Raw genomic sequence first — 17,653 nt, 5'->3', positions numbered from 1 at the left:
TGACTTGACTCACTTGACTTGACTCTGAATACTTGATTGGATTTGGCAAGTCAAGTGAGCCCAAGCCAAAGCAAAGCCCGACTTGTTGTTTCCCTCTCGCCCTCTTTAGCTGCCCCAGACGGAGTGAATGATTCTGGGATCTGAGGAAATGGCACCGGGGAGTGAGGGGGGATTTGCAAAATCAGAAAAGAACATCACTTGGTTTAGTGCACTCACTTCTACAGAAATGTGCTTCGGAGGAACCTTTGTCCTGATGTGAATTGCTGATCAGGTCTCTCCTTTTGCTCCCCATGTCCTTGCAGAAGGATCGGATCCTTTCCTTGGACTTCTCTGCCAGCTTTTGCTTTGCTCTGAGATCCAGAAACCCGTTTGATTCCCAGGCCCTTCACTGTCCTAGCTCTCGAACTCCCCTTTGCTCAGACGCCAGATCTTCTTCTGAGACCCTGTAGGTCTCTGCCCTGCAGTCTCCTTGCCTCCTGGAGACAAAGTCTATCTAGGTCTAGACCGTGTCCTGCACCATGGCGCCGAGCACTTCTCAGCCTTCCCAGTTACCCATCTTGGAAACAGCTTTAAATTGTTGGCTTCCCAGGAAGTTTGCTGGGACCAGGCTGCAGCAAGGGGCACCGCTGCTCTGGGGCTGTATCAAGCAACCTCAGCCGTAAAAATGAGGTCTGCCTTTGGAGGATGTTGTCCCTGAAATCACCAGTTCCCCAGTGAACCACCTGGGTTTCTCCATGCCCGACGAGTCCTGCTTCGCCAGCTATGGCACATCACCCTCTAAGGGACACCGTGCGGGGAAAGTCTGTTTACTGCCCCCTCCAGCTGACCCCTTGCTCAGCTGCGTCTCCCCAAGTGTAGTAACTGGGCAGTTCTGGGGTAAAAGTGTTCGCTCTCGTTACGGAGGGAGCTCGAGACCAGAACTGCACCCTGTTCCAGAGTTACTTCATTTCCCGAGTTAGTTGTTGTTTGTCCCCGACTAAACCAGCCTGCGGTTTTGGGCCTGGAGAAGGCGAGTCTCGGCGTTCTCTGTTAAGTGAGGAACTGGCCAGTGGCAACGAGGGCATGTAACTATGTCTTCCTGTGGGAAAGTTGAGGAATTTAATCCGGACACTGAGGATTGGCAGCAATGTATTGAGAGATCGGGCCATGATTTTCAAGCTAATGAAATCACGACGGGGACAAACAGAGGGCAATATTCCTCAGTGCCTGCGGCAGCAAAACATAGTCCCTTTTAAGAAGGGATTCCCTCAAAAGCCAGGAGATAAAAGTTTGGCAGAGTTACAAAAGGTCTTATCTGAACACTAGCCAATTGCCCATCAAGAAGGAGCGGGGACAGAGGTCCTCCCTTCCCCGGGCCGGGGCTGTTCTCCCTCTACCCCTGTTAGGGTAGCTTGTCAGATTTGATGCTTTCAAGTTGCACCTGTTTACAGAGTGGCGGCTTACAGCATTGTTTAAAGTTGTCTTTTACAACCCGGGCGGTACCCCCTCTCCAATTGAAAGGATCAGAGCAGGTGCACAAAGCAGGAGGCAGAGGGGGCAGGGGGAGAGCTAGAGCTGCAAGTCCCCCCCAAACATAGACGCGTCCTCTTCCCGAGCAGCCATGAGGCTTCTGCTACCAGTGGAAGCAAGGAGGTGGGGGCAGTACCCGTACCCGCTGTCCCTGCACCTGCATCACTTCCCCTAACTCCAGGAATAGGCACCAGCAGCAGAATGACCGTCTCCTCCACCTGGACTTCATCTCCCAGCATGAGCCTCCCACTGCCAGAGGAGGAGCTGGAGCTGGGGCACCTGAGCGCTCTGGCTCAAGCAATTCTGGGGCCCGAGAAGGAGCCGGAATTAGTGCTCCACACCCCTCAAAGTTTCCCCTTGACCCAGGTCTCCTTCTCCAGAAAGCAGCACCTCGGAGGAGGTTGAAGTTGTGGAGGCTCAGGAAAGTGGCTCAGCTGAGTCTGCTCCTCCAGTGGAAATGGAAATGGAGGTGTCTGGTGTGAGGGAGAGGCTGGGCTGGGGGGAAAGGGGATGCAGCAGCGCAGGTAAAAGTGCAGAGGCGCCGGGGGAGTCAGATGTCCGGCAGGTTGCGGTGCGTCACAATCCCACTGTGTATGTGGAGTCATGAGTGTCTGTACCGAGTGTCATATTGAATGAACTACTTTGAATGTTTGTAATAGTTGCCCATTAGCCAGTTCAGGAAGAAGACAAGATTTATCTTCTTATCTAGGCCATTGTTTTGGCCTACGTGCGGCAGGGCCTGACTTTGCTCAAAGTCTTAACTCTTTAGAGGCCTTTAACAAAGTTAACATAAAAATGACCCTTAAGCAAACATCTCGCCTTCCGAGAAATCAAAACCTAGGAGCCTTTTAAAAGATTGGAAATTAAAGTCAATTCAGTGGTAAGGAAGTTCCCCAAAGTAATTAAAATGATCAACAAAAGAAACTGATTACCAAGCAAAAGGATCTGTTAAGTAAGATCCGAGCCCAAATTCGGGAGTAGTGACAGGTTTGGGTAGGAGGGGCCCAAGACGGCAACTCACTCAATAAAAACCGTAACCTACTGTCCCAGTTTGGAGGTAACCTCACTTGCAGAACAACGAAGGAAGGATCGCAAGTGTAGGCCGGATCAGAGCGATCACCTGAACGACCCTCTCCGTGAACACGAATCTCTTAGTTCACGCTGAAGCCGCAGAGCACCCGAAAGGGACTGAAAGAAGGGGACTTGTTCCTATCACTGGTGAGGCCAACCCTAAAACCCTAACTAAAGAATGAAGGTATACCTGGGGATTTGGTTTCTCGGAATTCTAGGATTGTAAGTATATTATGAAAAATAATAGTATTGATTCAAATTTAACTTTGAGTTGAAATTGTAGTTGTTTTTGTAATAGTAATTCTTATCGCATTGTTTGGAAGGAAGTGCATTTGGAGCATTGTTTCTGATATATGTAGTTATTGTGTTCTTAATGTTTGCAGTATTTCTTAAAGCTAAGCAGTGTTATACGCGTAGCAAAGAACTTTAAAATAAAATTGTATTGTATGAATTAAGTGTGTAATCATTGTGAAATCGTGCACTCAACTAAATACTCCCCCAGCCAGTGCATCAACCGAATCAGTAAGTTGTGTGGGATTTTCTCTAGTCCATAACCCACTAGAGACACCGAGGAGGCTGATGAAGTGGAGTTCATAGCCCCAGCTCTGAAAAGTGGTTTGCATTGCACTTTGTTCCCTCTCAGCATCAGGCCTGAGAGGCTGGAGGCAGAGCGGTTCTTTAGTGAGGAGTGTGCCCCCACGGGTAGCTGGGTATTGTTGTGTTTGATAGACTGTGGGGTGCAGGTCGTGGGGTACTGGAGATAGCTGGCAGGTTTTGTGTGTTGAGCTGTAGGGAGTTGGCTGCAGTTGTGGTGCTGAGGTTAGGTGCGTGTTTGAATGTACACACCACTTCTCAGAGCTGGGCCTATGAACTGCACTTTCTCAGCCTCCTGGGTAAAATGAGCAGATTTGGCTACCTGAGATGCTGCTGGTGCTACTGTGCTAGTGCTCACTCTCTAAGTTATCTTATACCTGTTGCTATTTAAAGTGGTGGACCGCACTGAGGCTGCAGGGGAGGAGGAAGCCTCATTGGGGCACACTACCATGTTGTATAGACGCCCAGCACCAGTGAGGGTGCACCTTAACACACACACAGTGTCACCCACCCATGTCACGAGTTTTGCCTGGCAGCAGCTGGAGGTGCAGGGCCCCAGAAGTCAGAAGCCCCTGCACCTATGTCCTTGAAACCTGGCAGGCTTTGTGGCCTCGGCAGGGGCCACCATCCCTGCAAGTTCCCCCCGGTCATCGACTGGTGTGCCCCCGACTCAAGAGGCACAAGTCACCCGTGGGAACAGCGGTTTCAAATCGAAATGAAATTCGAACAAAACACTGTCCCGTCAAAACAGTACCGGGCACAGGGAAGGCATGAAACCGATTGAGACAGAAGGAGTGACATCAAGTGGCAGAAGAAACACTGCAGATCTAACAAAAGCCCAAGCCCAGCAAGGAACAAGGGGATCATTGCTCAGGGGCAGACCCAGAAGGGTGCAGTGGTGCAGCTGCACCCCTTTTCAAACCAGGCTGCAGCTGTGTGTGGCCCCGAGAGAGGATGCGACACGGTTCGGGGCTGCAGCAGCTCCGTCTCCTGGACTAGAGTCTCCTGCTTGCTCTGTTCCCACCCGGCTCCGGCTCTGCTGGACCGAGTACAAGCATCGCGCGGGCGACTGCGAGTCTCTGGCAGGGCCTGTTCCACTCAGCATCTCCCATTTCTCCCTCCAGGCCCCGTGACCAAGGGCCAGTACACAGACCCCAAGTCACTTTATTCAGCTAAGGCATCATTTAATTGTAACAGCACAAGTACAACTTCACAAGGCATGTGGACTTCATCCAGCTACATGCCGATTTGGCCGATCTAAAAGCTGACATAAGACCATGTTCCCCAGACTCCTGCCCTCCTTAACAGCATGGCTGCCTCAAGAACGTGTCCGTGTCTTTAGAAACTCGAGTCGTTTCTCCTCCCCCCTCATTTGGCTGCAGCTCAAAAGATTTGCAGAGGTGCCCCGATGCGCCGAATAGCTGGGTTTCACTTGCTGCTCAGGGTCAAACCAGTCACTGGGTTTGGGGAGGGATGGCAGCTCCCTCCGATCACATTTGCAATTGTTTTACCGGGGGGTGGGTTGTCTTCCTCTGTAGTGTGGGGCAGGTCCCAGCCCTAGGCTGCTTCGGGGTATTTTACCTAACAAGGTCCCTGCTGTAGCACAGCGATCGCAGCACATCTGTAGTGGGAACAAGGCCGGCAGCCTGGCTTCTCCATCAGAAACAGCCCAGATCCCCTCCTGGGCAATGGACGGTTGCGGATCAGGTCCTGAAGGGACCGATCCCAACTTATTTTTGTTTCTGAAGCAGGTGTGGCAGGAGGGTCGGGTTAAACCAAGCTGACCAGCAGTGCTGGCGTCCCTTCCAACAATGCCAGCTTGGCTTTCTTGGTATACTAGACACACCGAGAACAACCTTATGGATGAAAAAAATATATTCAAATTTATCAAAAACCATGGGAGAATGAATAGAAAGAAGGGAAATAAAAACAGCAAGATCAGAGGACAGTTTGGGGCACAACGATCCGGAACAGGGCAATTAAAATCAGTACACGGCCAAACTCAATTGCTGTAAAATCCCTGGAAGTGAACTGTGCCGTCAGACAACCGGTGCACGTGACATAGGGCGGTTTGAGGGGAGACCACGAGCCCCTGAAGGAAACGCTGGTCCCGTTGTTTCAGGCCCTGCCAGAAAGTGCTGAGCTAGGAGGGGACGAGGCTGAAGAGGAGACCCCCCCAACACAATCAGCCAAAGCCCAGAGCCCTGGCGCACACACCCCTGGCAGGAGGCCGCACCAGCTACGCTGCCTGCAGCACCACTTCCCCATTTCTGTAGCTCTGCACTTGCAATTTTAATCAGGCAATTTTGCTTTCTTTAAGCTGTTGCTTTTTCCTTTGTCCAGCCACACAGGTTTTCATCAGCTGCAAGCTCCTTCTCTAGGTTTTGGAGATGGTAAGAGAAAAGCTTCTAAACCCTGCAGCCTCTCTTCCATGTAGTCAAGCACCTGCTTGTCATCCCTAATCTTCATCACCACCTTCAACTCCCCTCGGCCAGCCAGGAGCCCTTAATGCTTCATACTCCTGCTTCTCCACTATTATTGCTAAGCAAACTGAAGAGAAAGGAAACCGCGATCAGGCCCCAGCTGACAAGGGGATTCAACCGTAGGACAGCTACAGGAATTCCCCCCTCCCTTATTATGGGGCTGTGTTATCCTATGATAGCCACCATTTCCCCGTCAGATCCCAGGCGTGCGGTTTCTTGTCGCTTATTGTGTCTGCAGTGTGTGTGCTTTTCCCCCATAAGCTGGATGCTGAACACGTTTCTACCCTGAGTTTCCTCCGACTGACCGTAGAGTTGGAAGTCACAAGAGGGAGATTCTTCCCTGCAAACAAGCACAAGGATGGGGCACAGGGTGGGTTTGGAGAGGGACGGACAAGCAGAGCGGAGGCAGCTGATACTGGATTCTGGAGCAGAACGTGGGATTTTGGCCCAACGAAAGGTAAAAGGAAGGGGTAGGTGTAATATGCACAAGGGGTGTTTTATAGTCGAAAAAAGCAGGACCTTTACTCAGGAGGGACAAAGTAATTTGCCACGTTTATTGAGAGTAGAAAACATTAAAACCAACACCCACATTCACACTTGTTCACTCCAAGTAAGTCGGTTGCTCAATATTTGCTCTAAGTGACCAGCCGAGGCATACTGAGATCCCACTGGAAGCAGGGTGTACAGACGCTCCTGTGTTTCCGTGAAGCTTGCAGGTGTGTTCCCCCATTTATACATAAATAAAATAGTCATTTTATATTAAGCCATACAAAATCGAGTCTTAGTCTTGTGTTGCAGAACAAGAAAAGAAAACACACCCAATTAAAAGATTCATATGCTAGTGTCAGTTCAACGGTCATATATCTCTCCACGTGTGTGCACCACCTTCCCTTTCTACAAAACCGGAGATGTGACCTGAATTTCTCTTCCCAAAGAATAACTTTTGAATGCAATTAGCAGATTTGGGAAGTCTCCAAATTCCTTCACGGCAGCGCCCACAGATTTCTGGAAAAAAAAAAAATTCAAGTAAGTGCCCGACGTATGAACAGAAAGGGGATTCCTGTATTCCAGCAGTCACCACCAGCAACCTCTATGGTTAAGGCAGGGAAACCATCTCCATGCCAATCCCCTGATCTCATCATCTTCAAAATGGTTGGCCTTCAAAGGGAAACACTTCATACGTGGCTTTTAGCTTGAAGAGGACTTTTTCTGAAAGGCCTGAAGGATCATTTTCCAGTTAATACTAAAGGGGTGGGGGGAAACCAGCCCAGTTGGATAAGAAAAATCCAAGCAAACCAATAAGCCTGGACAGAGGGGTTTCAGAGCACCACTTGGGTAGTCCTCCTTCCGATGTGCAAAGTTATTACAAGGAGGACTGTTTTGCAAAGCAGGTCATAAAAGCCCCACTCCTCCAGCATCCAGCCCAGTCGTGTCACAACAGAACTGAGTAGACACAATGCCTTCTTCCACGGAGGTGGCACAGGAGCGTGAAAATGTGTGCACTCTCTCCTTCTCACACACATTCCACTATATACAGATGTCTGCATATTATACATGTGCACGGATTTGGAGAGCGTGAGAGAGAGAGAGAGATACGTTCACAGCTGAAAAGCTATGGGGCCTGGGACCTTAGATCCCATTAACAACCCCTGAATACGAGGCAGAGCTTGCAGCGTGAGAGTCAATGATTTTTGCCTTTAAGGAGACTGGTGAACAGGCCTCATTCTCCAGTTCCTTAATGATCCCCCAAGACACAGCAGTGACAGACCACGTTATTATAGCTACACAACCATCAGCTTCCCTTCACGGACTGGAAGGATCTCCTTTTCTCTGGTACGCCTTCCAATACTTATTCAGATGCACAGACACTTTTTATAGCAAGAGGCGCTTTCCATTATAGTCTGCGGTCAATGGAGATGCCAGGGGGCTTCCAGGAGTGGTCCTAGCAGGTCCTGCTGACACTAGGCAGTGCGTCCTTAAACTCCCAGCCTGGAAAAAGCCATTAGCTAGGGACACTAGAGAGCAAGGCAAGACTGCTCTTCAAGCAGGCCCCCACCTGAAAGGCACTTCCCATTTCAGACGGGATGCTCCTTGTCTGGTGTGTCTGACAACACGAGCCACAGCCCGCCGTGGGAATGCTATTGTTATGCAAACCCTGTGGACATACCCAATTCAACTTACTTGCTATTTTATTTCTACCGTCCTTCCTTGTTGGACAGATCTTGTTTATTAGTAGGAGACCAGAAACCAGAATGAAAGCCAGGACCAAGAGGAAATCCAGAACCCGACACAGAACCAGACCTAGATAGTCCTTCCATCCACCTTCTGTCTTCGTGGTTTTCTCCACAGCAGCATCTGCAAAATGGTTAAAAGAAGAAACAGAGAAATTGTTTTTCTTTCCCCACCCCAGCAATGGATGATAGTCTTGCGCAGGGGCAGGCAATTATTTCAGGGGGAGGGCCACTTACTCAGTTTTGGCAAGCCATCGAGGGCCATATGACAGGCAGCCGGGGACAGATAAATATTAACTTTCTAAATGTTAGGGGCCCCATGGGCTGGGTTGTATGGCCTGGCAGGCCGCATTTTGCCGACCCCTGGCCTTGGTGGTATTCACCCATGCTCCATGTAGTCAGAAAAGCTGGTAGAAGATACAAGAACTAAGGTGGTTGTGCCAGGATCTGCACCTTCAGAAAGTTTCTTCTTCCAACCCTCTAGACTAAAAACAGGCTGCAGTAGACTGACAGAAGCAAAGATACAGCTGGGCAAGTACAAGGAAGGATGGGCAGCTCAGCCAGGGACCCCGTACCTTGGAGTGGAGAAAAGCAGACGCGGTGCTGATCCACTGACCCCACAGCTGGTGGCTGCAGGGGGAGAGTCTCCACCTGGCCCAGGGGTGAAAAAGGTCCAACCAGCACTGCTACATCAGCCAGCCCACAGGGCTTCCCCCCGCAGCACCAGGCACTGGGCAGCAAGGCGTGTGGGGGCAGTGCTCGTTGCAGCATCTGGCTTGAGCAGCTGCCCAGGGGGCCAGAGACCTGGTGGTGGGAGGAGTGGTCCCTGCTGCAGCTCCAACAGCCACAGCAATTCAGCAGTGCCAGAGTCAGACTGCAGCCCTGTGGCCACACGCTCCAGATCCAGCCCGCCCGCCCGCCCCACATTCAAGTTAAGGATTTGGGAGAAGCGGCAAGGGCAGGGCGAGGCGAGGAGCAGGGAGACAGTATCACCAACTGCACTGTCAACCTGGACTGAGCCGGGGCCACAAAGCCTCCTCCTAAACACTACTAGGAAGTGGACAACAACGGCCCAGCTCTTACGCTTCGTGTTTAGACAGGAAGAGCAGCTCTCTCCAAAGCACAAGCTCCTTTGGAGAGAGCCAGGCTTGTTCGATTAGCCTCCCCGGAGGGGTGGAAGAGCGCGTTTCCCAAGGCAGGCTTGCAGCTCAGACGTACCTGACACGTTAAGATGGACGATTACTGCAATACATGGGCTATTATAATTGGGGAAAAAGTAACCATGGTAGGTTCCCGTATCGTTCTGGGTTATATTTTTCAGCAACAAAGATGCATTGCCATTGTCAATCTCCTCGGGAAAGACCTGGGTTCGCCCACAAAATCTCTTTGCCTGGCTCTCAAGGTCATCCTTGCCATCTGTGTAGGCATGCATCACTTCAGGTGAATGCAAATGCACTGCTTCAGTTTGCCAGTTCAGAGTAGCTCCTAAAGGGTCCACAGCTGCATCTGGAACAACAAGGGGCAGGAGCACACCATGGTGCGCAGGCGCTGTAATGCTGATGAACTCCCTTCTACACCCGGGTCCCGTGCTCGGGATGGGCGCGCTCCCTAGAAAGGAATGAATCAAAGACAGGACATTAGCACACAGCTTGATCCGGCACCACCGACCTGAGCTGGAACCGGGCAAAGAGGACAGGGCTCGTGCTGCAGCGCCCCATGAACGTACCTCACATTCACTTTGATCTTAACCGGCCCCAGAACCCGCCCCAACACGGCGACAGTCTGCGAGGCAAAACCACTCAGGGGTGAATAAAGCTTCCCCAAGTGCATAGCTTTGCACTTCATATCACTGCATTTCATCCCATCTCTCGTGCCCAGGCACCCAGTTCCCAGACCCGAGGCAGCCCTCGGGAAATGCCAATGCTTATGCAAGTCTTAAATAAGTGCGCAGTAACAACTGTGCCGCCCACCAGTCGTGGAGATGCAGCCTCTGTGTTTCTCTTGTGAATCATGCGTGCACACCTCACAGTGCCAACATTGTGTGGCACCCCTGAAAGGGCTGCAGACATCTCAGGGAGCCACGGGCCCTGGTTCAGGATCACTGGCTTAGATCAACCGCGTTTCCCTTGTCTAGCTCTCACGAGAGAAAGCCATGGGGTTAGGCTGGGGTGGTCGATCTCTACGGGTAACTCACGCTGCACTGCATCCCGTTTCCATCTGCATGTCTGTAGTCATTCCCTTTCCAACTTCCACGGCTTTGCACGCCCTTGGCATCGAACTAACCAGCCTGTAGCTGCCTAGGATGGCTCTTGCCCGATCGCACCCCGCCACCCTCCTTACACACAGCCCCCTCCCTCCACGTGTTACTCTCCCGCTGGGCGGCACCGTCCTGGCTCAGACTGGTGACAAAGCCTTGCTGCCAGCCCTGCCGTGTCCGGAGCCACCTCTGCCTATCAGCGCTCGCCTGCATCCGTCCCGTCCGGTGCCCAGGGAGCAAGAAGGACGGTTCAACTTACCAGCTGCCGTGCCCAGCAGCAAGCAGAGGACCAGGGTTGCTGTGCACATCCCCCAGGTCTCCATTCTCGGCTGTCCTCGAGCCGAGCCGGGCCGGGCCGGGAGCGGGGGCAGCTCGAGCAGCCGGAGCCGAGATCCCCGCTCGCCGCTGCCCTGCTCGTTTCTGCGCCCGGCCGGCCTCATCTCGGACACTTAAATAGGGTGACGGGGGGGGGGGGGATGACGTGGCGTAGTGGGCGGGCACGGGAGCACGTCTGAATGGGCATCACCAAGTGTGGCACGCCCGGAGGTGTGTCCCCCGGGGGGGTGTCTGCGCCTTCCCCGCTCCCGGCAGACGTGACACCGTGCAACGGCCCAAAGCAGCACTTCGTCAGAGCGACGCTGGTTTGCAGCGCTGCCGCTGCTTGTCCGAGGTCTCCCAAGACCCGCGTCCAGCTGGGCTCGTCACGCGTGTTCGTTCTCCCCCGTGTCCGCGCCCTGACACGCAGCCCCTCACTGCGGAGGTCTCCTCGGGGCGGGAGTCCTGCCTGGCTGGGTGGCTGGCACACGTCCGGCCCGGTGTCTCCCGTCCCCACATCAGTGCAGGGCAGTCGCAGCGAGAAGCTTTGTCCCTGCTCCTCGGGGCTGGGTCCTGCCGCGGGGCTCCAGCCCCTGCTCCCCGGCAGTGGTGGCAGCCACCTCCTCGCGGGGCTGCTGTCTCACTGCTCACGAGTGTGGGCAAGTGAACGGGCTGATGCGGCTGCAGCAGAGGAGCAGCCTGTCCTGGGCCCGGCGTCACTCGCACCGGGTTAAGCCTGTGTGGATTTATCCCGGATCAGTGCCTTCCCCCCCAGAAGCAGCGGGTCTAGCACGCGGGTGCATCGCAGCGCATGGAGGTGCAGGGCCGTGCCCTGGGATGCAGCGCCAGGGGCTCGTCCCAAACACAGGGGCCAGAGCGAGTCCTGGGAAGGGTGGGCATGGCTCTGGCTCCGGCTCTGGCCTGGTGCAAAGCAGCCTGGCAATGCCCCGCAGGGGGTGAGCAGCGCCCCTGCGCCCACAGCCCCTGTCTGCTCCCCTCCCCGAGCCACCCGAGCAGCAGGTGGGGAATGGGGATTTGGGAACTCTTTTGTGCGTGGAAATATGGTGATAGCTGTGGACAACTGGTGATCTAGTGACGCTGTATGGGAATGTGCGTGGAAACATGGTGATTCCATGTGGGAAATTGTGGGGTGCTTTGTTAAGTATGGCTCTTGTTAAACACCATTGATTGTATGTGTGGGGCCCTCAACAGCTCACCACGACTGAGGAAGTGGCCCCTCCAGCCCACGGACTTGGCAGCCCCTGGGCTAGGAAGCCAAAAGCCGTCGAGAAGGGACATAAAATGTTAGGGGATATTAAGAAGGGAGTAGTAAGCAAAACTGGAAGAATCGTGGTGCCCCTTTCTCAATCCATGGTGCGTCCACAGCTTGACGACTGCACCCAGTTGTGGTCCCCACATCTGGTGAGACACTCAATAATACACCCCTCCTGACTGTCCCTTCTCCACTTAGTAGTGTGAGGGGCGGGCTGGCAGTGACCTAGCCCAGGGGTTTTGAAAGGGCAAAAGATGATTGGAGGACGTGGGATTCCCTTTCCTCACCAATCAGGCCCAGAGATTCACCCCTCATGTCCCCTGATTGGCCCGTGGGTCACCTGGAGGGGTATAAAAGGGGCAGCATGGCTGACTCAAGGGGAGACTAGCCAGGGACTAGGAGGAAGGAGCTTTAAAGAGCTGGTAAGAGCGGAGCCAGTGGGCTGGGAGCGGTTGCCCTAGAAGAGCCTGAAGGAGCAGGACCTGCAGGCAGCAGTGGGACCCTCGGCAGCGCGGCGTGGCCGGCAGGAGAGGCTCCTGCTGGGCTCCAGGATCCCCTACGAGAGGCTGTGGCCAGCAGGAGGATCTGAGCAGCGACCTGAGGGGTCCCAGCTTGGCTTCCAGCTCCTCCAATCAGAGACCAGGCAGCTCCACGTGAGGCTTGGGCTCCAGGAAGGTCAAGACCCCTAGCAGCTTGGGGCAGCACCACCACTGGTGGTTGTGACAGTGTTTCTGCCACCACGTGGGAGATCAGAGTTCAAGTCCCAGCTTTGGTGACTTGGGGTGAGTGTGCTAACAATGAGAAATTCCTCTTGCAGTAGACGGGAGCCATTGCTGTGTAGACACAGACCCATACAACCCAAGTCTTTGGGATGCATATACTCACACAACCCAAGTGTCTCTGGGACCGCCCCCCCCCCCCAAGTCCCTAGGACACAAACACACACTACCCAAGTGTCTTGGAAAAACACACAAAAACACAACCTAAGTATCTCTGGGACATGCACACCCACTGACACACACAGCCCAAGTGTCTGGGATGCATACACACATGCACCACCCCAAGTGTCTGGGATGTGAGCACACAAACACACACACACACAAAACCTAAGTGCCTTAAATGCACACACGCACGCAGCACAAGTTCTGGGGGACACCCACACACACAACCCAACTGTCTGGGACACACAAACACACACAAACCCCTCTACCACTGCGCCGAGCTGCACCAGCTCCTTTCAACTTAAAGAACGGCTGCTCTGGAAGCAGTGCTCTCCCAGCGCAGTCTCCTTTTTCGTTCCCACAATCTCCTTTTTAGTCGGTTCCTCTTCACAGCCTGTCACAAGAGTGAGAGTTATTTATATAAAAGGGGAAGATGTAGTGATAAGGGTTAGACTTTGGAGACAGCCTCTTACAAAGGAGTGCCTTATAACATGAGGAATTTGAACATGATCCCTGGGGGGGGAGAAGAAAGATCAAGGTGGAGGAAGCCACATGGTCTGTACTGGAGGAACACCTTGCTGTGGTATCATGAAAGGTCTGTTCTCTTCCTGGGTCATAGCTGTCACTGTTCACTGCAGGACCCAAACTATAACAAATACAACTTAATCCAAATGTACGTTCATTTGCGACATTTTATATAAAGCTTAGAAAGCACAGCAAGATAGGTACAAAGTCAAACGATATTCTTTCACAATTGTTGTGGAAACACACGCAGCATACTTTTGGGTCAGGTCAGCAGAAGCTTTTATTTAAATGAAACTACAGCTGTAGGGGGGACCCCAAAGTGACATGGATTTCCCAAGCACTTGGAAGGGGTTCCCCCTCAAGAGCAAAATCAAGAGGCTTATATACTTTTTAACAGTCGCTACAACTCATGTAATCATATAGCGGAGTTTGCTAGAAAAAGCAGCTACAAACACTAGCTCATTACTGCTTTGCTGTTATCAGGATGGGAATTATGCGGGAGACAAGGTCGTTTACAAAGCAAGAACTAACACTCCCTTTTTGCCCCTGGAAATCAGAGTTTGTACATACTTTTTTTTGCTACCTTCAAGGCCGCAGTGGGCAAGGCAGGTGCAGAGGAGTTACAAAGAACAAACTTTCCCTTATCTGCTCTGCTATGCAGGGCCAGCAATTCCCCACAAAGCGGTTTAGTCATCTTATAACTCGTATGATCAAAGTTTAAGGCATTTATTTTTTTCTGATTCCACACAATGTAGCCGTAATAAAGTGTATTAGGAATCTTATTCATAATACAAGAAGTAGCCTCCCTGAGCATCCAACACTTCACTATACTTTATTTCCATACTTGCAAGCACCTGGGCTCTGTAGTGGAAAGCAGGACCCTGCCCGGAGCCCAGGCTGGTTGAGGCAGGCAGCAGGGGAGGCTGCAAGCAGCTGCAGTGTGGTCGCCGTATCCCTGGTCTGGCTCGGCGGGGGCAGCAGTGCATGCACATCTTGGGTCAGACGGCAGGGAAGGGGCTGAGGCTGCATGGGCACAACAAGAACTGGGCTCCTTGCAGCTCCACTGCTGTCTGCCTCTGCACCCCAAAATCATGCAAGTCGAGGTTGTGGGTGTTTTTGGCACTCGGCCCAAAAACATTGCCGGCCCCTGAGCTAGAATTAAAGCAGCCTGCAGGGCTCTGAAAGAGATAAAGTAGGGGTCCCCTTTTGTTTTTCGGGGTTTTGAGTGAAATAATACCATGTGGGGTACTCGTCCCTGGAGAAGAGTAACCATGGTTGGAGCCTGGCAATTTTGTTGGCGCTCTTTGAGTCAGGGTGAGGCCTGGTGCGCCTGGGCCCAGGGCTCAGAGCCTGGCACATTTTAGTTGCTGTTGCAACTTCATTTGGTTTCAGCCTAGCTGTGTGACTGGGCCCCAGCTGTTTGTCCAGAATTAAAGGCCGGGCAGATTTGAGCCAAGCTCAAATAGCCTTGAATGGGCTAGTACTGTGGGGGTTTTAATCCCTGAACCAAATTGCCAAGGAATGGAGTCCTGACCAGGGCTGCCCAGAGGGTTTACGGGGCCTGGGGCAGGTGTGATGTTGGGGGCCCCTCACCACTGCCCCCTACAAGGACCCGTGCGTGTGTATACAAAGCTGGAGGTCCACGTGCGAGAATTCTTGCACGCACGCATCACGGGAGAATTCTCACATGTGGCTCCCCCTCCCCTTGCCCTGACAAGTGGGAACAAGTGGGCTTTCTGCCCACTTGTGTACCCTTTTCAAGAGCCCTTTTCCACTAACAGCATTTGCAAAATCTTTCCACTGTAAATAATGTTGAGGATGACCAGAAGAGGCCTCATGACTCTTCACTTTGTCATACAGTTTTCTCCAGTTACCATCCACCCCCCATGGCAGAATCTGGAACGAATGGTACAGGGCTGGGTTTTTGTTCTGATCTCAGACGACGCAGCATGGAAAGCACAACAGGCCAGCTGCCTTGTGGCTCCAGGTGAGCTAGTCCCTTTCCACGCTCTCGTCATTGGGCAGAGTCTGGCAGAAGACAGATGGAGGCAATGACAATTTGGAGCAGTGGTGGCGCGTAGGCGGTGCACAGGGACGCACACGCACCACCTGAGAGCAGTGGTGCCTCCCCTGTCAGGCTGCACTTCCCCTTTAGCCAGCAGGCAGGGGGCCAGGTGGGAGCACCAGTGCCCTGTCTGCAAGTGCCAGCTGGGGAGTGGGGTTGCCAGCAAAAGCAGCTGTGCTGCTTCCAGAAGTGGCCACACGATTTCTGGAAGCGGCACAGCCGCTTTTTTGGTGAATGAGATTGGGGGTGGGAAACCCCCGCAGTCAGCACAATCAGCCATTGGCGGTCCTTCCCCCCAGTCAGTGAGAGAGGCCACCAGGGGACCCGCCACCCAGCTGCTGACTGGTGTGGGGGGGGGGGGGGGAATGTGCCCCCCCCCCACTCAAGAGGCCCCAGTCACCCATGGTTTGGAGGAATCACATGGGAAGCTTGCAGGTTTGAGTGGTGAGCCCTTGGACACAATTAGATCCCTTTGCAACCTATCAAGATGCCCCCGGGTGTCTGGGTCACTAGAGAACATTTCCTGGTGAAGCTCAGGCGCAGATCCAGAAACCAGATCAATTGTCACTTTTTTCTCATGTGATGCGATGTCTCCTTCAGCTTGCACCACCAAACCTGGCTCATTTTCCCATTCTCCTGCCACATCACTGCTTGCTTCCTTTGTCTTATTTTCACGATCAGAATATTCTTCATCCCCTGCAAGTGATGTGCCACCTGCATCCCCTGTTCCACTTCCGACTTCCTTACTTCCTTTCACCACCCATCCTCCCCTTTTCATCCCAAGCTTTTTTCTCCTTTGTCTTCCTTCTTTTTGATGCCCCAGATCGATAGGTGCACTTCATTTTATCTTACATGGGGATAAGGGGATAGGAATAGGGTTGTACTTTTCTTGAGTTCCTCCAAATTCCCAACCCCTTCTGGCAGAGCTTCTCTCTCCTACCAGCTTCCTGGGGCCCAGTTCAGTCTCCCAGGTCTTCTGGTTGTGGCCTGCTGGCTGGCTGTCTCCACTACTCAGGAAGGAAGGACTCCTGCCTTCAGGCCTGGCCTCACACCACTCCTAGGCCTTTTCCCTGTGGTACCTGCCACGGAAAATTACTCTCCAGTGGGACCTTGCCTGGAAATCGTAGCTGGTGCTCATGTAACCCCCATAAGCTGGGTTGTACTTGGTTCAGGTTTGTGGGTCTGGCAGAGGATAAGCAGACCTTGCCCCTGTTTAAGGACAAGGAAAGTAACTGCAGAGAGAGTAGACAGAGGAAGGAGGATTGTGTTGGTACTGTTGCTGGAGAATAAACTTGTACATTTAGCCTTTAACCTGTTGATGAAGGGCAGTGTGAGGCTGCTCATATTCTTATGGGCCTTAGTAAGCATCTGTTGCTGTTTGAAGTGCCAGAAGAGAGCAAGTCATCTCTGCAATACTGGAAGCAAGATTTGCAGTTTGGAGCACAGGCTTCCTCAGTCAAGAAGGACTTTCATATATTCTGCCCCCCCCCCCCCCCCAAGAGTTATATAGACACTTTGCATTTAAGTACTTTTTGAAGTGGGGGAATAGGTGAACCTGAACATGTGTTGTCTAATGTTGTTATTTTCTTTGGCAAATATAAAGAAAACAATATATATATATATATATATCTCATATTAATTATTATATTCTTGCAAATTCATTTCTGACTTTGCCCCTTAAAACCCACAGAGCTGACATTCACTCACAACTTGAACTCTTTCCCCTGGAGGTCTTTCTGCGAGAAGAGCCCAGCTCTGCCACCCACCCCTCCTTAAACCTTCCCTGCTCCTTCTCTCCTCGCAACAGGCTCTGGAGCCGGGGCTACTTGGCCTAGACCAGGGGTGGGCAAAATGCAGGCCACAGGCCATATGTGGCCCGCCAGGCCATTCTATCCAGCCCAGGGGGCACCTAAAAAAATTTAGAAAATTAATATTTATCTACCCCTGGCTGCCCGTCATGCAGTCCTTGTTGGCTTGCCAAAACTCAGAAAGCAGCCCTCCACCCAAAAAATTGCCCACCCCTGGCCTAGGCCCTAGGCTAGGCCAATCATAAGCCATCCTAGAGATAAAGAAAGATGCTATGACTGTCCAGAGATAAAGAAAGATGTTACCTTACCATGACTGGTTTGGACTTCCCCTGGGACTTCAATGCAACAATCACTTAAGCCTCAAACTAGCATGTGTTTCACACACAACTATGCATAATATTTATTTCATGGTCAGGGACGGGTCCCATAATGTCACAATGACATGTTGAGAATAAGATGACACTAAATCACACTAATACACCACTTTCCTCTTCTTTATGAAAACAAAATACCAAGAATTGTGGTGAGCGATGTCGCAGGGCAGGGGCCAAAGGTACACACAGGAGTGGAGGCAGAGGGCC

At 52.3% G+C, this 17,653-nt stretch overlaps 1 protein-coding gene across 1 annotated transcript; it reads right to left on the bottom strand.

Moving 5' to 3' along the window:
* Nucleotides 1-6,190: 6,190 nt before the first annotated feature.
* Nucleotides 6,191-10,598, bottom strand: LOC132249932 (uncharacterized). Its single transcript, XM_059725697.1, has 4 exons — nt 10,405-10,598; nt 9,107-9,496; nt 7,839-8,012; nt 6,191-6,662 (listed from the first exon to the last, which is right to left on the bottom strand). Exons 1-4 carry the CDS (start codon nt 10,583-10,585, stop codon nt 6,514-6,516), a joined length of 894 nt encoding a protein of 297 aa, XP_059581680.1. The 5' UTR covers nt 10,586-10,598; the 3' UTR covers nt 6,191-6,513.
* Nucleotides 10,599-17,653: the final 7,055 nt, after the last annotated feature.

The sequence above is a fragment of the Alligator mississippiensis genome, chromosome 4 (genome assembly GCF_030867095.1).
Source record: "Alligator mississippiensis isolate rAllMis1 chromosome 4, rAllMis1, whole genome shotgun sequence".
In the NCBI taxonomy this organism is placed as follows: domain Eukaryota; kingdom Metazoa; phylum Chordata; order Crocodylia; family Alligatoridae; genus Alligator; species Alligator mississippiensis.
The sequence above is the reverse complement of the archived record's forward strand: the minus strand, read 5'-3'. Positions and strand labels throughout refer to the sequence as shown.